At 40.8% G+C, this 24,269-nt stretch overlaps 2 protein-coding genes across 14 annotated transcripts in view; both read left to right on the top strand.

Moving 5' to 3' along the window:
* LOC123979218 (WD repeat-containing protein 37-like) overlaps positions 1–24,269 on the top strand; it is a 1,096,407-nt gene that overhangs the window by 368,260 nt on the left and 703,878 nt on the right. The gene's annotated exons all lie outside the window — the stretch shown is intronic.
* Positions 1,874–24,269, top strand: part of pfkpa (phosphofructokinase, platelet a) — a 25,918-nt gene continuing 3,522 nt past the window's right edge. The window contains exons 1-21 of one of the 11 annotated variants that reach the window (XM_046062936.1): positions 1,874–2,176; positions 4,615–4,688; positions 6,575–6,652; positions 7,654–7,843; positions 8,592–8,757; positions 9,411–9,455; positions 9,574–9,682; positions 10,420–10,515; positions 11,718–11,810; positions 12,597–12,722; positions 13,450–13,514; positions 13,831–13,900; positions 14,752–14,898; positions 15,990–16,060; positions 17,036–17,123; positions 17,908–18,060; positions 20,217–20,381; positions 20,671–20,732; positions 21,181–21,292; positions 21,994–22,093; positions 22,465–22,470. In XM_046062936.1, coding sequence (XP_045918892.1) covers positions 2,083–2,176; positions 4,615–4,688; positions 6,575–6,652; positions 7,654–7,843; positions 8,592–8,757; positions 9,411–9,455; positions 9,574–9,682; positions 10,420–10,515; positions 11,718–11,810; positions 12,597–12,722; positions 13,450–13,514; positions 13,831–13,900; positions 14,752–14,898; positions 15,990–16,060; positions 17,036–17,123; positions 17,908–18,060; positions 20,217–20,381; positions 20,671–20,732; positions 21,181–21,292; positions 21,994–22,093; positions 22,465–22,470 — 2,110 coding nt within the window. In that variant the 5' untranslated portion in view covers positions 1,874–2,082. Of the gene's footprint in view, positions 2,177–3,359; positions 3,495–4,614; positions 4,689–6,574; positions 6,653–7,653; positions 7,844–8,591; positions 8,758–9,410; positions 9,456–9,573; positions 9,683–9,918; positions 10,015–10,419; positions 10,516–11,717; positions 11,811–12,596; positions 12,723–13,449; positions 13,515–13,830; positions 13,901–14,751; positions 14,899–15,989; positions 16,061–17,035; positions 17,124–17,907; positions 18,061–19,336; positions 19,490–20,216; positions 20,382–20,670; positions 20,733–21,180; positions 21,293–21,993; positions 22,094–22,464; positions 22,471–24,269 lie in introns of those variants that run through there. The other 10 variants (XM_046062928.1, XM_046062920.1, XM_046062968.1 and 7 more) reach the window with 10 other exon arrangements.

Below are 24,269 nucleotides of genomic sequence, written 5' to 3'. Positions count from 1 at the left end.
TATCCATGTATGAGACTTCTAGATATTCCAGTAGGAACAATAAAGCCAAATATATTTCACTGTGGTTGGTCCTCCTGTCTAATTAGGACTTATCTCTGGAGGACGGACCGTTCCCACCTCTCCAGACAAGAATTATAGTATTTAAACCAAAGGGTGACTTTGAAATTACTTGATTTTTTAAAATTATGATTAATACCCCTAGTCTGCTGGACTGAATTGAGTTTCAGTCAGTGGAAAAATATCTGAGACAGATTTGCATTGATAAGTGAATGATTTTGATGATTAGTCATTTAGTTGTTTTTAAAAGGTGATGTCATGTCTTCCTGTGACCTTGAAAGTTGTTGAAACCTTTTTTGGACGTGTCATTCAAGTGAATCTGGGCAATGTGTTTAAGATGAAGCAGAATATTTTGAATGTAGCGACCTGAATTAAATCCAGCTTGGTCCTTTTAGTTTGAAACAGGTATGCCCCAACATGCTCAGAAGGAAGTAAAACATGACCAGTCACATTCCTGTGAGAGGAGGAAGTATAATGTTGATGATGATGATGATGACTGGGCTTTTGATGAGATAAACAAAATAGGCTCCCACCTGTCTGAATAAAAATATCTTAGGTAAGGTAAAAGTTCTTCAACATTACAATGAGTGTATTTCGTGTTTGGTCAATGTCACCTTTACAGTCTCTGTGCTTGTAATTTGTTCTTTTTGCCACTGGATGGAGATAGTTAGACACACTCGAAATGAAATACTGATATCCATCTTCATTGCATGCTTCATGTTTGACAGGAGGAAATTTGAGCAAATTTGCTGTATAATAAGGCAATAAGGCAATACTTCAGACCACAGACCTTGTCATACACCAACAAGAATCAATGGTCGGCTCTTTGAATATCTTAGCTTTGGTGAAAATGGTTCTGACAGCCCTGGATTTAGTCAAAGGTTTCACTGTAATGAGAATACTTTCTCATCACTCATAGTGAAACGCTACTGTGGGTTGTTTCAGTGATCCAGTTCTAAATAGAGGCAGGTGAATTAATTCTTTCAGGTTATTAATCACTATAAGGCAATCAACAAAAAGGCTGTTTTTATTACAAAAAAGGTCATCCTGTGTTTTGAAACTTTGGTGCAGACTGGGATAAGGTAAGTGAAGAGGTTAAATTTTCTGTTACTCGTGGGCAAACTTTATCAGCAAATAGTACAAGAATACTGAAAAAATTAAAAGTAAAGAGAATAGAAGGCTTCATGATCACACAATCAAAACACATAATTACAGATATGCAAAACAATCAACAACACACTATGGGGTTAAGTAAATAGCTGTTATCATACAAAAATATGTAATTCAATATGCAACATATTGAGTAATTTTAAAAGCATAGTTATAATAATAATATTTTTGTAGCTCACTTGTGGAATTGTGTTTCCTCCTTTATTCACAGTCAGTGGTGTCATATATGATTAATGTTTTCAGCATGCTGTGATGATCAATCCACAGTGAAGGGGCCAGGGGAATCAATTAGCTTCAAGGAAGTTCAAATGTATTTATTGAACTGCCACTATAATCGCTACATTGCTACACTGTGCCATTTCAGCAATGTGACGCTGCTACATTGTAACTATGGTTCAGTTCAGCACTCTTCCATTTAACCTGCAGCAGGGTGCTTTGTCCGACATATTTCGGACAGGAATTTTGCCCAAGTCAACCTCGTTCACCATCATCCCTCCTGTCACTGTCTGTCCCGCCCAGATCATCTACGTTATCCAATAAAGGAAAAAGCCATCCTGTATGCCTGAGAATCTTCACAGACATCACCTTCTTTACCATTGGTTTAAAGTAAAAGGAAATCTTCTTAAACCGAGATGTGGTTGGCTAACAACAATGTCAATCACTCTGCCTGCCAGTCTATGCAAATCGAGGAACAGATGCGGAACAGGGAGAAGAAGCAGCACATAGCGGGCAAACAGCGGTAGAGGGGGCGAGCGACTGTTGCCCTTCATCATTTCACCACAGCTACTTTCAATTGCGGGCCCGTTGTATTATTTTATCGATTTGGACTCGAATATATACTGAACCGCTGTGAAAATGGCGCAGCCAGACAGCAAGAAAATATTCTTTGAGAACCTGTCGGGAGCGGGGAAAGCTATCGCCGTGCTGACAAGCGGAGGGGATGCTCAAGGTAAACTGTCGGGGGGGACAGTTTCACGGATATGTGAGGCTGTCATTGTCAGTACTCTTCTTGCAACTACGGGATGCTGTAGTGTTAGTGGAGTCACGGTGCCTTTCTTATTGCCGTGTACAACGCATTTTGCTGCAGCTAACGTTAAATGTATAAACACAAATCTTAAGTTTTGGCCATTCATTCAGTTGCCCCGCCGGCTAGCATGCTAACATGTCACATCCTGCTAATTTGCTAACAGCATCCGTTAGTCACCGGTTTGGTGGCATGTTTATCGCTACGTATGATGAAGTTTAGAGAGCTGTCGAGCCGTGTCGTCTTTTCATAATCACGGGCACGAATGTATTAGTGCATTAGAACGGACGACTTTATGTTACCATTTAATTGAAGCCAGCATAATGAGGCTAACGTGGAAGAATCAGTGACAGCCGGAAACTCGCAGGCCACTGCATTGCGGGTTGTGCTAAGTTACTGGTCAACGTGTACGATGACAAGCAGAAACTGCAAAACAGCCTAATCAACATGCTGGTTTTCAGTCACAGCGTGGGCCAGTGGTGGGATGCCTGCATCCTGCGTACGTGATGAGCTGCATACATCTCAGCTACATCCCTGCCAGTCGGTCTTGCGTCATAGAGGAAACCCTAGTCACGTGGCCACCGGCTCGCGTCTTGATTTGACTGAATACACGATGTACAGCACTACATGTAAATAATAAGTAGTTTCTGTTAGTTTAGATATACTTTATTAATCCCGCAAGGAGAAATTCAATATAACTAGTAGGCCTATTACATGCCAATGGAATATTTTATAAATCCATCATAACATTGAGTTTTTAAAATCTAATATAGTAAAATGACATTCAACCTAAGATATCAGAAATATATCAGTCTAAGTGTGTTGTCGATTAACCAGGTGTTATTGAGGCTCAGGTATATTTGTGTCCGTTAACTAGAAAATCATCTTCTTTCCGCAGCAGACATTTTGAGCAGTGATAGTAGGATAAGCACAGGTGTTACTAATACCATTAATGATGGCTCTGTTGTATTCAAGTGTCCTACTAAGCCCTGCACAACACAAACCAATGCAGCTAAATGGAATTCAGCCAGAAATCCTTTTATTATTTACAGCGGTGCTTTTTTTCACTATGACTTGTTTAAAAGGCCTGCAGGAGGTCAGCCTGGAGATGTCGTTTTAGCTTGAATCCTCTTCTTTCTGCACTTCCCTGTCAGCAAGAAGCAGCAATACAGTTTTGTGCAGTTTTATTATTTGCCAAGTTCTACACTATAGCTGTGGCTCAGGAGAAATGAGTCGATCCTTGGTGGGTGGTTTTAGGATTCATTTTTGACACACACACACACACACACACACACAGTTGGCCCCAGAGCAAAGCAATGAGGCTGTGGCATGCATGACAGGAGCTGAATGTCAGTGTCAGAGGGCATTATGTAGCTTTGCCTTTGTCTTTTCGCTCACTGTGCACAAGAAAGTGTCAGTCCTGCAGAATGAGAAGGCCCAACTTAACAACGTTTAGCTTTGATGAAGACATCTAGTATGACAAGAGACATGAAAGATACATTTCTTGGATATTTTATCTCAGTCTTTCCATTTCTCAGTCTCTGAACCTCTTCTGTGTTCGTCAACTGTGATTAAACAAGGATGTTCATTTGAACATAGTTATGTAATGAATAAATAGGTCATTGGCTGTTACACTGGACAGGATGGTCCCTTTCTAATGGTATTTCTAAGCGCATTTTACTTCCTAGTACAGTTTACCTTGCAAGTTTCTCTGTCTTTTCACTTTCTTTGCTGTTTTCACCACTGCCTCAATGGCTTAAACCCTTGTGTTGCTTAGTAACAGCACTGCTTGGCTGCCATTGCTGTAGTGTTCACCAGTTTGTGCAGAGAAAGGAAGCTCAGTCCTTTCTTGTGTTTATATCTCCTCCAGTCGGCCAAGATCCTGTCTGCCTGCTGTGGGAAAGCATTATCCATTATTCCCACCGTAAGCCTGTAAGCTAACCTGCCATCAGTCTCAGAGCAGCCTTACTGAGTTCACTTGGACTAACCACAAAGTAACTGAGAGGCTGGAGGAGGCGCTAGGAAAAATTTTGACCATAAATGGCAGTGTGGCTGTGTTGAAAAAAACATTATGCCCAAACATCATTTAGACACTGTAAACAACACACATAGGCTGTACTTACACACACACTAACATACACTGTCTCTTAGAGAGAGCTAGCTGTTATGACAAAGATGAAATAAAGATCTGTGCAGCAACTGTGGAACAGCCATGGAAAAATAGGATTTTACAATGATTTGCTGCAGTTGAAACATATGTGTTTTCCCTCTTTAAAGGTTAACTTGACCCTGCTCATCACTGCAGTGTTGCAGAAAGTTTGTTTTATGGTTAAGATGACTTTTTTTGTGTCCTTTTTTCCCAGGGATGAATGCTGCTGTACGTGCTGTGGTTCGAATGGGGTTATATGTGGGAGCAAAAGTTTATTTCATTCATGAGGTGAGCCCGTGTGTTATGATAATCATTATTAAGACCTTTATGCCACTGTTGATGGTTTATTTTGTGCTATAGAAGTAGGTCTGAAGTAGGAAAACATGACTTGCAGCCACATAATCTGTACATACTAATACCTGTACATTTTAAAATAAAAATTTGCATACCTTTTATGCATAACGCTGTAGGTAAAATGTGTAATTATTCAAGTTTTTTAAACACAGCAGAAGTATAAGGAAATTGATTTTTTTAGCAACTCGGTGTCAAAGACATTTGAAGCAGTGACAGGTGTTTTAAATTAATGCATTTCATGAAGGGATGGCTGCACATGTAGCACATGGAAAGGGTTAGAGGAGGTTTGGCGAGGGCCGAGCTCTGCATGCTCATCCTGTGATCCCTGCACATCTGTGGATGTCTTGCACCTCCTCGCTCAGCGTGTGGTTACATAACTGACTTAAGGCTTTAGCAGATGCTTCATCTAAAACTCTCCTCCCACTTAGGTACAGCAGTACTCTGGGTGTTCTCCTGCACACGTCTGCAGGACACTCACAATTACATATTTGTACTATTCTCTGGTATTGCATTAAGTTGAAATATTTATTTCATTCTGAGTGATGATGACCTGAGTCCACATCACTCCAGCTGGTAGCATAATGTTGCTTGGAGTATCTGATTTGAGTAAGGATGCATTGACTTCTTCAGTCCTGATACTAATGCCTGGGCTTTGGGTGCAGGTCGATGCCAAGTACAGATCTGGTACCAGTATAAAATTAAAAAGCTGTTTTCCTCACTGTGAGGAAGAGATTGGGAATCATTCATCATGTGTAACATAACATGTAAGATTTGGCGCCTCGACTGTTTCAGAGTGTAATTCACTGCTGTTGTAAATAAGGACAGCTGTACACGTGCATTTGTTATGATTACTTTATGATAAAAAACTAGCAAGTCGACAACTTTGCTAACACAGCCAAACATCAAGCAAGTGCAACAACACGAGACATAGCAATATTACTTAGTTGTCCAACTGTGTACACAGAAAGAATGCCAGCTGAGCGTGTGTCTTGCAGCCTTTTATTTCACAAAGCTCTTGGTTGTCCTTGTTTTATCTTCTTAGCTTATGTCCATAGAGGCTGCTGAGCCCAATTATGTTGGCCACTCGCACAGCTTTGGCTCGCCACAGCCGCAGCATATTTGTTGCTTAAACTTGGGTGGCAAACTAGCCTACAAAGTTAGAGAGCAACCGACACAACAGCTCTCACATAACAATACAAATGTCTGACTGTGTTATTTAGTAAATTTGCTGACATCAACTCTAGATCTATAGCTATAGGCTAAACCTCTGTCTGTGGGTGATTTTTGACAACGGTACAAAACATAGCAAGCCAGGTTATTTCTTATTAGTCCAACAGAAAGAAGACCAGCTTGGCATGTGTCCTGCATCCTTTTAGCTTTTAGCTCAGGCCAATGAGTTAAAGCCAGTCTGATATTTACTCTTGTCTGGTCTCTTGTTTTGTCACTCTCTCTTTTTCTATTCCTCGCTTCACCCAAAATCTTCTGTCTCCTTGCAGCCTCTGCCATGATATCCATACTGAGAATACAGAAGACGCTTCTTCCACAGAACTTACTTCTTATAGCTTTCTTGTTGAAGAGTCTAAAAATGCTATGTTGTCACTCTAGCAAAATGTTCGGGTCTTCCGGCACACTGCTGATTCATCGCGTAGTACAAACGTAATTGATTAGCCCCAGATCGAGCCTGTTGTCACCAATACCTGATACAGCTATTTGAATAAGTATCAGGCAGATATCCGATAGAAGTGTCGAATCGGTGCATTCCTAGTTTTGACATATTTTGTATTAATTTACCAAGAAGCCTAATCTTTTTTTTTTATCAGGGATATCAGGGTATGGTGGACGGTGGAGAGAACATTAAGGAAGCCTCATGGGAAAGCGTCTCCAGCATGCTACAAGTGGTGAGTAATTATAATAGGCAGCATTCCACACATCTAATGCAGTTACTAAATGGACTCTATAAACAGCTCTCTCATCTGTGGATTTCTGTTAAACATTAAATACTCTTAAAGAATGTATAGTTATCACATTTTTCATATTCTTGTACTTTAAATGAAAAACATTTACTCATTTGGCAGATGCTTTTTTCCAAAGTGACTTACATTTGAGGAACAATATACAAACATCAACATATGACAGATGATCAGCAGTGTGTACTCTGTCCTCAAGCAAGACACTGCACCAAGTACACAGAAGTGATTGTGAGAAAGAAGCTGAGGGACTTATGCTGCGTTCCAGGCAACTCGGAATTGGGAAATTTCCGACCTCCAACTAGAAAAACTATCCTGGAACTCCACTTGAAGTCAGATTTCCTACTTTTGAACTCGGAGAAAAAATATGTACCCCGACTTCACGAGAAGCAGCTGAATGACGTCACAAAACAATGTCAGTGGCCATGGAAGCACATATTGTAAATAGTAAACCATAAACTAAAAGGCAACAAAAAGTATATTTACATGTATTTAAATTAAAATAATACATATGATTGATGTAGAAATATGTTGGGCCTATTAGGTAGCTGGCTACGGTAAAGAATCTCATGAAGTCATCTTCTCTGCATAAAAGTTAATGTTAAAAATGTCAAAACATTAGGAAGTGTAACCTACAACTGATGTAGCTAGAGGGGTACACAGTTAACTAGTAACATATAGGCTATTTATGTCAGTTGTCTGCATTTAAACTGCCATCCTTTTAATTAACACCCAAGGCACTGCTGAGGGTGCAACTGTGTGTACACTTTGTCACGGTCAGCAATGGTTTTTGTTCACTTTCGGCGTCATGCACCTGGAACACTTTGAGGTTGGAGCTTGGAAATTTCCCAGTTCCGAGCAGTCTGGAACGCGGCATTAGAGTCACAGGAAAAGAGGATGTTTTTGGTTGAAGACACACCTGTCGTCATCAGGGTGGGACTGTCATTGGCAGTGCCCGCTGTAAAGAGTTTCGCACCCATGAGGGACGCCTGAAGGCAGCTCACAACCTGGTGCAGCACGGAATCACCAACCTGTGTGTGATCGGTGGAGATGGCAGTCTGACAGGAGCCAACCTCTTCAGGGAGGAGTGGAGTGGGCTTCTGACGGAGCTGGTGGAGCAAGGTACAGAGGAAAGCTGAACCTCCTCTTTGCTTTACCCTGATACTGTTTTCTTGGGTTAAGGTGTACCCACTCTGCTGAAAACCCTGCACTGTGGCACCAGCTATGGTGACGCTAGAAAACACATCTGTCACAACTTACAGATTTTGTTTCCACACTTACTCGCCGCTGTACTTGCCAGTTTTAGCAGGCTAATCTGTTTGTAGGTTAGATAGTTTGCACATCCCACATCCTCTCGATGCTCTCCCCATATTAGAACACTATTCGCTAGTAGGAAACTTTAGGATGTGCTTTGCTATGAATCGAAATAATGCCAGATTTGATGCATTTTTATTTTTTTTTTGCTCTTTCTGACTCGTTCACATTTCTTTTTAATAAAAAGCACTCACTTATGGTTAATGTGGAGTTTCTCAGTGCAGCCTTTTGTGAATTCAGGGGATATGTAACTCTAATATGTAACTGATATGGTCAGATTAAATATTTACAAAGTTGACCAAAGGATACTTTGGCGACCACCTTAAAGTCAAATAATCACTTAAAACAACAACAATTATTATTAATATTATTGTTATAGTTCTCCTCTTTATTCTATATTATTAAATTCTCCTATTCAATAATATAATTTCCCCTGACCTCAGCAGTTATATTTTGACAACAAGCTGTGAGAGTAACCTGTTCTGTATCCCGTAAAAACACATTGGAAAACACAGACTTTAACACTGGTTAAACCCTGACTTCCTGCTCCTTCCAGGCTTGATCGAAGCCGATGCCGTTCAGAAGTATTCGGCCCTTCACATTGTGGGGATGGTTGGCTCCATTGATAACGACTTCTGTGGAACTGACATGACAATCGGTACTGACTCTGCTCTGCACAGAATCATCGAGGTGGTGGACGCAATTATGACAACTGCTCAGAGGTGAAGAGGGGCTGTATTTGTTTATTTATACCTGTGTGATTAATTTGAACTATGAACTATGGCTATGAACAGTAGTACATCGTAAACTGGCATGTAAAAGTTGGATAATGCAAAGTCCATTTTAAGTCCTGAATAGGATGCTTACTATAATTACTGTGATGCTGAGTATCTCCATTGCTCTAGCACAGGGTTTACAAAGTCTGAGACTGTGGGCCTCCCCTCAGACAAAGCCTGGAAAAAGGTGCCCCCCTCACCTTTAGTTTACTTGCTTTGATTTGCTTAATTCCTGGATGCCAGACGCCAACTACAGACGCTCCTGTAGGTTTTAAAGGGATAAAGTTGGAAAAACTGTAATGTTCCCCAAAACCACTGTTTCTCTGAACTATCTATTTTATTAAATCACACACATTTAGGCTTTTCTATGTGATCTTCTTTTGATTACAAATAGTGTAGTAAGTAATGTAACTGTATGGAGCTCTCCTGGGGAGGCCTGCCTTTTACTTTGAAAACCTCTGCCCATGCAAGAAAATGGTTTTAGGGTAATTTCAGGTCAATTCAGCATCATATTTAAACTATCTGTTGATCATACATCACTCTGGTGCTGTATTACACAGATGCACTGTTAAGTCGTAATTTGTGTTCTGATCCTCCAGTCACCAGAGGACATTTGTGTTAGAGGTCATGGGCCGACACTGCGGGTAAGAATGCATTTAATTAACTTAATAGCATATTCACAAACACAATTCCTGAGACAGCGACAGAGACCATTACCACCTCTGTTTACATACACAGTGATCTGTTTGGGTTTTATCCTAGCTACCTTGCCTTGGTGAGCGCCCTGGCTTGTGGTGCTGACTGGGTGTTGATCCCTGAGATGCCCCCAGAGGACGGCTGGGAGGATAAGATGTGTCAGAAACTGTCAGCGGTAAAACGATCTTATTTGTTCCCCACAGTGAACCCAGTGAACCATATTGTACCGGTGCCAATGCTATATAATGTTTCCTAGCAGTCTTGTTTAACATGACAATGTCATTGTTATTCTGCACAACTTCTTTTTATCTGCAAGGAATTAATCCTGACTGAGGAAAGTGTTTAGTCTCAGTCGTCCGGTGTCTTATTGTGTTTTTTGCTTTGGACACATGCTATTGTTCTATGATTTAGACCCGTTCCAGGGGCACAAGGCTGAACATAATCATAGTTGCAGAGGGAGCCATTGACAGGCATGGGAAGCCTATAACCTCTAGTTTGGTCAAGGATGTGAGTACCTAAGTGCAAAGAAAGGGGAAGCCAGAAGCATGGAGACACGACTGATGGAAATCAGTCTTATGAGCCACAACTGACCTCAAAATTCTGTTTCACGGTTTGTTTGCCATCATAATTAGCATCAGAATATAAAATCAGAAGATGTTAATGTGAGCGAGGAAAAGATCCATCCTACTCCTGATAAGATAATCATGATCATGCATGCTAAGTCCACAATAATGCCGTGATGGCAAGCAATAATGTTGGCAGGATATTGCTGATCACAAAGTGCAAACAGACACAGTCTTTATCAGCTCTCTGGCTGTTAGCATCGTCTGGCCCCCATGCTTCTGAAAGTCCATGTCACAGCCACAGTCTCAGTTTTTCTGTCATGTTGTTTCTCCACCACCCCTCCTGTAGAACCGAGCAGGGATGAAAAGGCTGAATATCATAATTGTAGCTGAAGGGGCGATTGATCAGAACAACATGCCCATTACCACTGACTATATCAAGAATGTAAGTACAGTGCTTTGTGTGGCAAGTTCCAGCTTCAAGCCTGACTACTACTGTACTGCTGCCCTGGTGTGGCTTTGACACTGTTGCTGTGAGTGCTCTATCAGACACACTCTCTAGTTTTGGTAAGACTGCTTTCACCATACAACAACAACTACTACTACTACTCAGGGTTCCCATGGTAATTAAACTCCTAGAAAAGTTAGGGAATTAGAAAACCTGTTTTCCAGGCTTTGAAATTGTTTGGAATTAACAGAATGTTTTGGAAAGGTTTTATATATACATTGTTTTGGCATGTTCATTAAAATCCCAAAACTTGTCAAATGTTATGCAAAATACCTTCTAATATGTTCAAATCACTAGTATCACATTATACACATGTAGCTAGTGACGAGCGAGTAACATTCCACGCTGCATTTGTATAATGCAATACCTGTTTTAGGGCATAGCACACTGGAGTAAGAGCCTCATTATTGCGCCCTATGATCACTTTGTAGGCCTACCTATTTTAAATGTATTTATTAATAACATCAAAGAAATGGGGTAAGTCATTACGGAGAAGGTTAGAAAATGTATTGGTAAAAATGTGTGGGAACCCTGTACTGCTGTAAAACCCTGAGCAGATACCTTCACTAAACCTCACAGCCTGGACTGATTTATAACTGCCTCACTCACTAGGTTAGGTTTTGTGTCTTTTGATGCTTTTACACTGTAAATTTGCTCGTGGAGATTATCACTGAATGCCATGACATTGCACTAACTATTTATTTGAAGGCATTGTTTTTTTTATTTTGTATAGTACCTAAGTATCACCATTTAATTGAAAGCACTTCCTGCTTGGGGTCTTCTGTGATGTTCAGTTTAAGCTAAGAGCTCTCTGCTAACATGACTGAAAAATTAGAATGGCTTGCTTGTGCTTTGCTGTTTCCCCTTCTCTTCTGCTTTTTTATTGTGTTTTTTTTGTGTGTGTATGTGATGTGTTGGTCCATATATGTATGCATTTTAGAATATACATTTATTTCACAGTATAGCTCTATTGCAGACATTATTTCACATTTAGCTGCATTACTAATATGCATGAGATGAGTTAGTACCATTTTCCATTAAGTTAAAATAAATAAATTTACCGTGGTGTTTCACATTAGAGGAATAACAAAATATGTTGCCACAGTGTTTGCTAAGGCCTGTACATTGTATCCTCCTAGCTTGTTGTTAAATGCTTGGGTTTCGACACGCGAGTGACAATCCTGGGGCATGTGCAGAGAGGAGGGACCCCTTCTGCTTTTGACCGCATACTGGTAGGTCCACCACTTCCATTGATTAGTCAATCAGTCTGTAATTATCAACAGAAAATTAATCTTTAACCATTTTGCTTATCGATTAATCATTTTAGTATTAGTATTTGTTGGTTGCAGCTTCTTGAATATCAGGATTTGAAAGCTTTTCTTAGTCTATGACAGCAAACTGAATATCTTTGGGCTTAGGTTTGAATAAAACATGGAATCTAAATAGATCTCCTTGGGCTGTGGGACATTTTAACAGGCATTTTACACAATTGTCTGACCTTTTATAGACAAGTCGAATTTATTTTTAGGAAATAATCAGCCCTAATCGAAAAAAGGTTCTATACTGACTTTAGAACCATAACATTGTTGGATGTGATTTATTTGTCTTTCTTTTACTACAATTTACATCTGTGATCTTTTACTCATAGCATTTAAAGTAGAAATTCTCTATATACTATAAGTTCAGAACATTTCCTGTTTAATCCTTTATGTGTCTGAGGAGAAAAGGACCCCTATTTTAGCATAATAACAGATTTATGGGTCAGCATGTGAAGCACTGCATCACAGACACCGTGCGACAATGTCTTCATGTTTACCACAAACTAACTACACACTAAAGCAGAGAAAAAGATGTGGAGGATTTAGTCCAATGTTGTGTTCAGTGTGGAAAAGAAATCACTGGATTTGGGGATGAGTGTGTTGGTAAAGAAAACATTGCAGGTTTACAGGAGAAACAAATGAGGTTTTGATAGTGAGGATGATGCATTTTTTTATCTGTGTGTGTGTTTTCTCACACAGGCCAGTCGAATGGGTGTGGAGGCTGTTCTTGCCCTTCTGGAGACCACAGCCAACACGCCAGCCTGTGTGGTCTCTCTGTGCGGTAACCAATCGGTGCGCCTGCCTCTGATGGAGTGTGTACAGATGGTAGGCACCGGACTGGGCTGGAAACAGGCCAGGACTTCCACACATTCAATACATAGTCACTCACATACACACAAGCACATATTTACAAAAGTATGGGTGCTGACGAGAGAGGGGAAACTGCGAAGCACATACAAACACACACTGGGAACTGACTCTTCTGGACTCAGCGAGGCAGAGTCAATGGAGACAAATTGGAGGAGCATAAGTAATGATGACAAACAGAGGAGCCCATCAGGCCTGGAGTGGCACTAATGTTCACAAGAGAGTTGTATTGTTTGAGAGGCAGTTGTGTCTGGTTAATGATTATCTGAAGCTTTTGGCAGTGCCTGCAGGATGGTGACGTAATAACAGCTCACCCCATATAAACGCAGAAAGAGGCTTTGTTGTTGCACTCACACGTCATGTTTGGATTTTGACAGAACTCAAGGGAAAATCTTGTCACTGTTTTCTATTATTTTCAGATTTTGTGAAATGGCTCAGGTCAAAACAAAGTTGCATAGTAGCAACTTTTTTGGTCTGGAACAGATGATATGTTTACTCTTGCATTGTACATTGTCTTTACACTGGAAAGGCATTTAGTCCTACATGCAGTTACTTTAAAGATCACAGTCTGAATGCCTACATATATTTAATCTTTGCTGATTAAACAAAGAGCCTCTGCTTTGTGTACATTATATAAAATAATGCTGAATTCAAACAGTGAAAAAATACTCCTTCTTTTCCTTAGACTCAAGAGGTCCAGAAGGCCATGGATGAGAAACGGTTCGAGGAGGCAGTTAGGCTTCGGGGCAGGTATGACTGACAGCTGGGACCAGTCTGAAATACCTAAGCTGTGTACTTCACTCAAGATCAAGACATGGCATCAGTTTGATGTTGCTTACTGAAGACAGGTGTAGTAGGGAAAGGGGATCATGGTGCTATTTTAGAACACCACCTGTCTGTTGTTTACACATAAGATACAGTCAACAGTTGGAAACAGTAATTAGGCAGATAATTCAAAATACAACCTTCAGGTTTGATCCCACATTGTGTATTTTTTTGTAAGTGGCAGTGAAAATGTACCAAACTATTGTTTTAACAATATCACATGTCCCATGTTTTACTGCAGGAGTTTCGAAAACAACCTGAAGACATACAAACTGCTGGCTCATCGTAAACCAGAATCCGAACTGCCAGTTGTAAGTCACTTCACGACATCTTGACATTCCTGTTGGGACTTGACAATGACAGTGTTGTCAGCTTTGTTTGCTGACTCCTAACACAAGCCATACATGTACACACACAGACGTACACTAAGCAGGAGCTGTTTTCTTTTTCCACACATACTGAAGCAGTCCCCGACATGCCCGGAGTGCAGGCTGATTTTAGAGTTGAATTGGCCTCCCCAAGCCACCAAGATGCATTTAAACTTTCCTAAAGATCTGCCTACAAATAATGACTCAGCTACTGCACTCATGATGCAATGGGCTGCTGCTATTTTCAGAGGTATCCTTGGCAAAAAATGGCTGAGTAAAGGATTCCTGTAACGTGTGGTTTGGCAAAATTGAGTAATGTCAGTATAACAGGTTCAATAATTATGGCACACTAGTTATACTGGCATCCATCAGATATAGTCTATTTTCTCAGCTGTTGTGGAAAATAAGATGACTTATAGTCATGGTGACTAGTAAATAATATTTTTGCCTGCTTGCTGTGCTACCTTTATGTGCTGTGTAGTGTATAATTGTCATGTTAGGCTTCACATGAGGGTCTGTTGTGCAGTGATATCAGATGACACCTGGTTCCCCGCTGAGAAATGACTTGTTCAACCTTGCCAGGAGCTGTGGCAGGCCAGACTGAAGATCAGTGAAGTGGCAGCATGGCAGACGGCATGCTGTGGAGTTCCCCTTGCATCATGTGCATGTGATAATGACCGCTGCAAGCCCAGCATGTAGCTGAGAGCAGACCATAAGCCATTTATTAATTCGCTCTACAGAGTCCGTAACATACTCGCTTTATTTGGTGTGATTGTGATGTTTTATGCCCTCAGAGCAACTTCAATGTGGCGGTGTTGAATGTTGGTGCCCCTGCAGCTGGCATGAATGCTGCAGTTCGTTCAGCCATCAGGGTGGGCATCTCTGAGGGGCACAAGATGTTTGCGGTCAGTGATGGGTTCGAGGGATTCTCCAAAGGACAGGTGCGTTCAACAGCACTGATATACTGGTGAATGTATACACACTTTGCAATCTCAATCTTTTAAAATTAAAAACCTTTCAGGAAAGATTATCACACTAAGGCGATTTAATGTTATAATTTAAATGTATTCATCAGATAATCTACTCCAAGAGCTAAATAAAATATTGTGTGTAATCATTTCATGTTTGAATCAACACGTCAAAGAGAAGTGGTGAGTCAGACACTGCTGGCTGACTGAAGAATAATCAGAGGATAATCTGCTCAGATTAATGTAAACCAATTTGCCACACTTACTGTCCCTGCTCAGCCAGAGTTGACACAGTACCACAATAAACCGATAGAGGGCAACAGAATACACAGACTGTATAACACAGCTTTGGAGTAATCAGTCAGTGGGATGATTCTCACCTGATTTAATTATGGAGGAATAAAAGGTAAACTCAGACAAAAGAAATCTCAGTCTGTAAGTGAAATCTGTTTTGTGTTAGACTGTGCTGTAATTTGACACATCATATTTTCCTGCTCCTTGACTGGTAAAACTGGTTCCACACTCCTCTCACTGTTGTCGTCCTCTGACTTTTTCAAATTCCCTCAATCTGTAGTTTAAAGAACAGCATGTAACCAACCATCTGACCAACCATTTATCTTCATCAAAATGGCTCCAATATCCCTGGTTAGTTAAACAGCCTGTGTGCCCTGGCCAGCTGAAATCAGGCTGCGCCAACTGACCCTAAGAAGATTAGACCAGCGGGAGTAATGGATTTCTATACTTCAGTGCTCTGGGACTCTCTGCCAACACACCTCTGTGTTTACACTGGTCCACTTCCTCTGTAATAGACGAGAGAGTGTGTCCAGAAAATGAACTCTCCTCTTAACAATCTCTGCACAAAGACCCCAGCAGGAAGTGTCAGATAGTACAAAATTGTAGCTAACACAGGAGGTTCTGGTTGCATTAAGGTGTGTGGTAAATGGACAAAAAACAAAATAAGATCAATCTTAGGCAAAGGATTCTTACATTTAAATGCAGAATGAAGGAAGGAAATATTTAAAAGGTAATGGAGTTCTACAATAAAATCGCTGTTCTTTCCTCAGATTAAGGAGATTAAATGGGCTGATGTTGGTGGATGGACGGGACAAGGTGGATCTCTGCTTGGAACCAAAAGGTAAAGTCTTGATTTGTTAGTCATCTCTTGGAGTATTGGAGTAAATATTACTGCTGTAGACTCTGGGTACAGATTTCATCTCTCCAAATTCACAGCTATACCTTTGTAACTGTTTGAATGTTATCTACACTCACCGGCCACTTTATTAGGTACACCTTGCTAGTACTGTTTTGGACCCCCTTTTGCCTTCTGAACTGCCTTAATTCTTTGAGGCAAACTTTCAACAAGTTGTTGGAAACATTCCTCATAGACTTGTGACCCATATTCAGACCCATGTTTTCATGTTGTTTACGCCAAATTTTGACCTGACTATCTGAATGTTGCAGCTGCAATCGAGACTCATCAGACTAGGCAACATTTTTCTGTCTCTGTCAGTATTCTTTTGTCCAGTTTTGGTGAGCCTATTTGGATTGTTGCCTCAGTTTCCTGTTCTTAGCTGACTGGTGTGGCCTTCTGCTGCTGTAGCCCATCGGCTTCAAGGCTCGTCGTGTTGTGCGTTCAGGATGGTACTCTGCATACCTTGGTGTTAACAAGTGGTCATTTGAGTTACTGTTGCCTTTCTGTCATCTCAAACCCGTCTGTCCAGTCTCCTCTGACCTCTGACATCAACAAGGCATTTTCGTCCACACAACTGCAGCTCACTGGATATTTTAGTTGTGCATGAAAATCCCAGTAGATTAGCAGTTTCTGAAATACTGAGACCAGCCCGTCTGGCACCAACAATCATACCACGTTCAAAGTCACTTTAGTCCCCTTTCTTCCACATTCTGATGCTCGGTTTGAACTTTACTAAGTTGTCTTGACGTCTACATGCCTAAATGCATTGAGTTGCTGCCATGTGATTGGCTGATTAGCTATTTGTGTTAACAAGCAATTGAACAGGTGTAGCTAATAAAGTGGCCGTGGAGTGTATAATTTGTGCTTTATTTATTTCTTTACAAATAACAATGTAGTTCTTTCCCTTTCTTCTTTCAGAACACTTCCTGCAAAGCATATTGATAAAATTGCTGAGCAGATGCAGAAGCACAACATTAATGCACTGCTAATTGTTGGCGGATTTGAGGTACGTTTAAAACTCTTTTCTCTGCAAGCTAATTTTGCGAATGAGGCTACATTCTTATTTTTGATTTCCATAAGCTCTTGAGTTTTGAAAATTCAATAGAGAAAGGCTAATGCAATATTTCATATTTAGCGACGCTGTGAGAAGTTATATTTTTGCTCCTACACTTAAGTAAATGTTGAGGCATTGCTAATGATATTGTCAGATGTGCAGTATAAGACAGTGAACACTGTAATGTTGATCCTTTTCATCAGTATTATGCCATTTTATGTCAGCACACCACCATATGGTTCCATAGTCATGTACATAATCATGCTTCAAAGTAATTTCTCTGCCAAAACCTGGAACAACATGAATTGTAGCATAAAGTTGGTTCAAAGGTTGATTTTCGCTACTTTTAATACACTACTACAGAGAAAGTAGGCTTGTTAATTTGTGACATTTGAATAATTCGAATGAAAAGTGAAGCAACACTGTAACTGTCTAAATAATCTGATGATTTGGTTTTAATTGGAAACAGAGAGCACCTGCTTTTTTTCCAGTCATTTCACGCACTCCTGTTTAGATGCTCACCAGCTTTGTGTGTGTGAGAGAGAGAGAATGTTTAAAGTATGTGGAGTGGTACCTGTCTGTTTCGCTGCTGTCCGTTGTGATAGACCTGGCTCCTCCCCTTGGCACCCTCCATTTTTGTCTTTCCCTTCCTTGTGGCAAGTAGCACCCCACTACCAAACCAACCTGCCAAAGTTCCACCCTTGCAGACACTAAAGCCCTTGGCTCTGCCCTGCAGGCCTTCCTGTCACTGCTGGAATTGTTAACGGCTCGCGGGAAATATGACGAGTTCTGTGTGCCCATGGTCATGGTCCCAGCCACTGTCTCCAATAATGTGCCAGGCTCAGACCTCAGCATTGGCGCTGACACGGCTCTGAACGCCATCACTACTGTAAGTGATGGTGCTGGCAACCAGAACTAGTTGATCTCAGCAACACACAGACGGATATAAAACACATACACGCACGCATGCAAGCAGACAAACACGCAACTCAAACTTGCTCATGCTCACATAGCTGGCCATGTTTCAAGAAGGGAGAAATCGCTCACTCAGTCATTTTACCAGTCATTCAAATACTTCACCAGCCTGTCTAAATTTTGGGAATATGGTATCTGTTAGCCACATCTGGAATCAAATTTCACTAAAAGATCAGAGATTACACAAAAAAACAGACAATCTGATTTGTAGCTGTACTTTAAGCCATGACTGGTAAATGTAAAACCATGTTCAGAGTAGCATCCCTCCCTTCCCTAACAGGTAAGTGAGTGACGACATGGAGGCATGCTGTGAGGTGCACGATTGTAGTGACCACCATGTTTGCTGTGCCTGCCCTTCTCCCTGACTGTCTGTGTTCTCCCACATCATTAACAACCAAGATGAGTGGTTAACAGTACGCAGGTTTGACGTTGTCTAACTAGCTCACACATACAGCTGTACAGCACGTGCACTGTGTTGGGTGACTATGCTTGAATTGATGATGAAGCTCCTTCACCAACTTTATTCAGTAACATGCGTTTGACGTTCTTTGTGTGAAGAATACATTCAAACATTAATACAGCATCATCTTTCTGTTTTGTTTAAAGCATCATTGTAATTCAAATTAACAAAAACTAAGACTAAGCAACCAGCGTAAATATAAACCGAAAGACATCTAAGCCTGACTGTCGGCTTTGCCACCGTCCTCGTCGTTCCTCATCATCCTCCTGTGTATGCAGGTTCGATCAGTGTTTGTCTTGCCTGCGTATGAGCTTCCACAGCAGAAATGGCTGTCATATGGTTGTCCTGTGCAGTGTGACTGCACTGAGCTGCCGAGGCTCACAAACACACAGACCTCTGTCCCATCTCTTGCTTTCACGTCTTTGTCTTCTCCTGTCTTTCTTTCAGCTGTTTTGTTTGCACTTCTACATTTTGTGTCCCCCAAACGCTCTGTTCTCACTCTTTCACTGTCCTTCCATTCTCTTCACGTTCTCCTCTGTCCTCTGTCTCTCTGTTCACACTTCTGTCCTCCCGTCTTTTCTGCCAAAGGGAAGCCATTGCTACTATCACACGGAACGAGCCGGAATGGCAGGATACGCTCTAGCAAACTGAGAGAGATTCACCACTCTCTCTCTCTTTCCGTGGCCAGCCTTCTGTGGCTCTAACGCGTTTTCATATACTGCCGCTTCAGGCGTTTGAGAGTCTGCTGCAGCTGTATGAGGCTCGTGCTACCTATGAGGAGTTTTGCATCCCGATGTGTATGCTGCCTGCCACCATAAGTAACAATGTACCAGGCACAGATCTAAGTATCGGGGCAGACACGGCCCTCAATGCCATTGTGGAGGTAAGGCAGTCAAACCGCCGCCCGCACAACTTCGACCGCTTTGTTTAAGATGCTAATGCAAAGAGGATGAATATGAGTTTAGTGGAGTTAATGGTCCGGTGCTAATACTCAAACTGTCAGGTTCCAAATGCCATAAGTGTTGCATGAGTATTTGCTGCAACTCTGAAGACTTCCGAAGCCATTACCACAATTTTAGCCCAAAGCTCAAATCTTACCCAGACTGCAGTTACATCATGCAGTTAGGTCATGCCCCTTAACACATCTGAAACTCTGACATCAGTCACCTGATATCAAACTGATTATTAGCATTGGACTATCAAAATAAGTGAAAAAGACAGTTTTCCCTCTAAATATTAATTAACCAAGTGTATAACATTTGATTTGTAAATGTATCTGAAGTTTATTATTTTGATGTGCTCTCTCATTCTCACGCAGGAACTCCAGTCAAACTGGTGAACTCAGCATTTTAGCTTGAATCTGCCTGAACGTTTAAATGTGACTCTTGTGCAGATTGAGAGAAAAAAAAAGCATGCTGGCCTTGAGAAAAGTGCTTTTTTGTTGTTTTTCTATATGGAGTGTATTAATTTAACAGTGTATGATCTCTAATCAGAACTCTTCTAATCTTGCTGGTTTACTTTATGATTCTGTGATGTTAACATGAAATTTAACTGGAGGTATCTCAGATCACTTAATGTACGCTGACGATGTGAGCTTATATGCATGTCAGACTTGTGACCGCATCAAGCAGTCGGCCAGCGGGACCAAGAGACGAGTGTTCATTATTGAGACCATGGGAGGCTACTGTGGCTACCTGGCCAGTGTAGGAGGCCTGGCTGCTGGAGCTGATGCTGCCTACATCTATGAGGAGCCATTTGACATCAGAGACCTGCAGGTAACTCTTCATCTCTTAGACACACACACACACACACACACACACACACACACACACACACACACACACACACACACACACACACACACACACACACACACACACACACACACACCACATTGACTTGCCTCGCCTCTGCTGTTTTCTCTGATTACACACGGTCAGTCCCTTACACGTCATCTCTCACCTCATCCACTAGAGGGCACTCAGGCTTAATTCTGCGACAGCCTCTACAGCACAATGCCATCTACTGTTCAACAATACTCACATTTACTATATATTCCCACAGGCCAATGTTGAACACTTGACAGAGAAAATGAAGACCAGCATTCAGAGAGGACTGGTTCTCAGGTAACATTATGACAGAATTACCACAGTCCAGTAAGTAACATGATTACACATTGTATGGATTTTCTGATAATTTTTACACATTTTCTGTAATAAAATATCTTAAAGCCAAAATCCTATCACATGGGGGACCCTGGGACAAACTCAAACAGGGGTCCGTGGTCTAATTTGTGTTAGTTTAGGGGTTTAGTGATTTTGTAAAAATGCAAAATACAGACACATAACTGGGGGTACTGATGCTGTGCTTATAATCCAGTATTTCCAGCTCTCAGTATTTAGTAAACACACACATTTATCATGGCATCTGTTTAACAGCTGACATTTTGCAGTGCTGCTCTTGATATCTCTGTAACATGAAGTCAGTGATAATGCAGCAGACATCTCTAGTAGCACTTAAGAAACAATGCATGAATGTTGACTCAGACTGTTTTTCTTTTTATCGTGTGTGTAGGAACGAGAACAGTAATGAGAACTACACTACAGACTTTATCTACCAGCTGTACTCTGAAGAAGGGAAGGGAGTGTTTGACTCCAGGAAGAATGTGCTGGGACACATGCAGCAGGTCGGCACAGCCACATACCATTTCATACTGATTAAGTGGGAGTATTGCCTTCTGAAGCAGTTTCTTGGGGAAACAATTCGACGACACTAAGGAAGATTTAATAAACAATTTTCTATATTTGTATCATGAATATGCATATCCCCGTTTTACATGGATGGGCTTTGTTGTATTTTGGCTTTGTGTGTCTTGAGATTAGGGCAGATAAAACTGGATCAAACAAAACTTTGATGATTCCAAAGGGGAAATTGGGTTGCGTCTACGGCAAGTAATGAAATATAGGAAAGAGAAAATGAAAGGAGATTTGATATGATATTAAGCGTTTTTAAACATAGCACAACTAACAAGTTTGGCGGGTGTGCTGATGGGTCTGGGTCAGACTGAATGTAATATCTTTAAAACGTGACGAGTAAAATAAATAAAAATGAATTGTTAAAAAATATGTCCAGCAGTTGAGAGTGAGAGTGCACACTATGGTGTACTAAAGAAATGTAATTATGAATGCTAGAAATACACATGAGCAAGCAATACAGACATAAATGCAAAACACTAAAATATTAAGACAAACAGTCTGAAACAAATGAACAAAACAAATGCTTAATTTTACACACAGCATATATGGAAAACATGCAGAATGTCAAGTGTCATCCTCATGTTTTGTGAAAAAACAACAACAAAATGATATATTTTGGATCTTTTGAAAGGGAGGAGCACCGTCTCCGTTTGACCGCAACTTTGGGACCAAGATCTCCGCCAAGGCGATGCAGTGGGTTACTAAAAAGCTAGTGGAGACATTCAGACATGGTAAGGTTAATGTTCCACTACAGCATTAGGGAAATGACGGGTGGTAGTTGATCCTCCCACCGTACAGAAGCGTGACCTTCACACAGATCTGTCATTGAGTCACTATGTGTGGCATTGATGTATTTTTGTCCTCACAAAGGAAATGATTTATTTATCATTCACATCCATCAGCGTAACAAAATGAGAAATTTAGTTGAATGTACTTAGAAATGTCCTCTTTTGGCGGATAACACTAAAAACTGTAAGTGATGTGATACTTCTGAACGGTAGTTTGTCTTAAAACCACACTGCTTGTGTATAAAGGCTACAATTAAAGTTAAAACTCCTCTTTGTTTTTTATCTCTATTTCCCATACACATGGATGACATAAGATGAAGGTAAATCTTTTTTTTGCATGTTAGCTCCATGACCATCCACATCTTTATATTAAGCTCCATGTCCCTGTCTGTCTTTTCCACTGTTCTGCCATACCTGCAATGTTCCAGACAGCCTGTCTAATAGGTTCTTGTGGGGTACAGCAATGACTGGTTAGTGTTGCTACCAGTCTGAGTGTATGCCTTAGTCCAGGATTCCAGCTACGGCACGTTACGGCTGCGCCATGATTCTGATGCGTCCATAGGCCGGCATGAAAGTTCACTAGAAGTGTCTCAGAAGTGTTTCAGCAGCAGAGCGTGCAGCCTGCACCACGTTATTGACTTGTTATTAATTTGTCCTTTTTGTGCTTCTACCTTCTTCATAGCTCTCTGTGACCCCGTTTTTTGTTCTGTATAGTTCAGGCTGCATATGAAAGGAGCATTTCAGAATCGTAGCGTTTTGCCTGCCTGATTTTACTGACATGTTCAGATTTTGTTGATTTGGTAATCAGTGTTTGCATTTTGTGCTTCTACTGTGATTAAGTAGGCTACGTAGTTAAATGGCTTCTTTTTGTGTCTGTTTTAACCGTGTTTATTGTTTTTTTTCTGATTCTGAGTCTCGACAGGGTGTCTTTATTTTGAAATTTGACTGGCTTCTCTATAGAGACTCTAAGTCCCTCGCTCCCCATGGGACCTTATTTCGGGAAAAATATGTACGGTAGTGAATGGTGAGAGAGAACTTATTTTTTGATCCTCTTTGTCAATTTAAAAGATAATTTTGCCCATCAAGAAAGTTGATGTTTGTCGTAAAACAGTGTTACATTTAGTTTTGTGTGAAAAACTTCTCGTCTCGTACAGTATACGTCACCAACATGTTAACGCGGTACTACTAGCTAACGTTCATTGCTTGGTTGCTGCTAGCTAGATAACTTAACTATGTTCCATTTAATTTATTTAATCAGTTTAATTTAGCAGGGACAGTGCAGTTAGCCAAAAGACTATTTTTCATCTGTAGTCCCTGGACAGTTGTTAAATAGTCAACCTATAAAACTTAAAAAACAAGTATAAAATTAATTGAACAATCTTTTAAAATGAAGTCATACATTATGAATGCATGCATTAAAATGAGCTAGAAGGAACACAGACATTATACTGAAATGCTTTTTCATGGACTTCACATACTACAGCAACAAAAAATAAATAAATATATAAAATATGCAACATACAACCTAGCTCATAATGAGTACATACACTACCGTTCAAAAGTTTGGGGTCACCCAAACAATTTTGTGTTTTCCTGAAAAGTCACACTTATTCACCACCATACGTTGTGAAATGAATAGAAAATGGAGTCAAGACATTGACAAGGTTAGAAATAATTTTGTATTTGAAATAAGATCTTTTTTACATCAAACTTTGCTTTCGTCAAAGAATCCTCCATTTGCAGCAATTACAGCATTGCAGACCTTTGGCATTCTAGCTGTTAATTTGTTGAGGTAATCTGGAGAAATTGCACCCCACGCTTCCAGAAGCAGCTCCCACAAGTTGGATTGGTTGGATGGGCACTTCTTGCGTACCATACGGTCAAGCTGCTCCCACAACAGCTCAATGGGGTTCAGATCTGGTGACTGCGCTGGCCACTCCATTACCGATAGAATACCAGCTGCCTGCTTCTGCTCTAAATAGTTCTTGCACAATTTGGAGGTTTGTTTAGGGTCATTGTCCTGTTGTAGGATGAAATTGGCTCCAATCAAGCGCTGTCCACTGGGTATGGCATGGCGTTGCAAAATGGAGTGATAGCCTTCCTTATTCAGAATCCCTTT

This window comes from Micropterus dolomieu, linkage group LG01, assembly GCF_021292245.1.
Source record: "Micropterus dolomieu isolate WLL.071019.BEF.003 ecotype Adirondacks linkage group LG01, ASM2129224v1, whole genome shotgun sequence".
NCBI lineage: Eukaryota > Metazoa > Chordata > Actinopteri > Centrarchiformes > Centrarchidae > Micropterus > Micropterus dolomieu.
The sequence above is the reverse complement of the archived record's forward strand: the minus strand, read 5'-3'. Positions and strand labels throughout refer to the sequence as shown.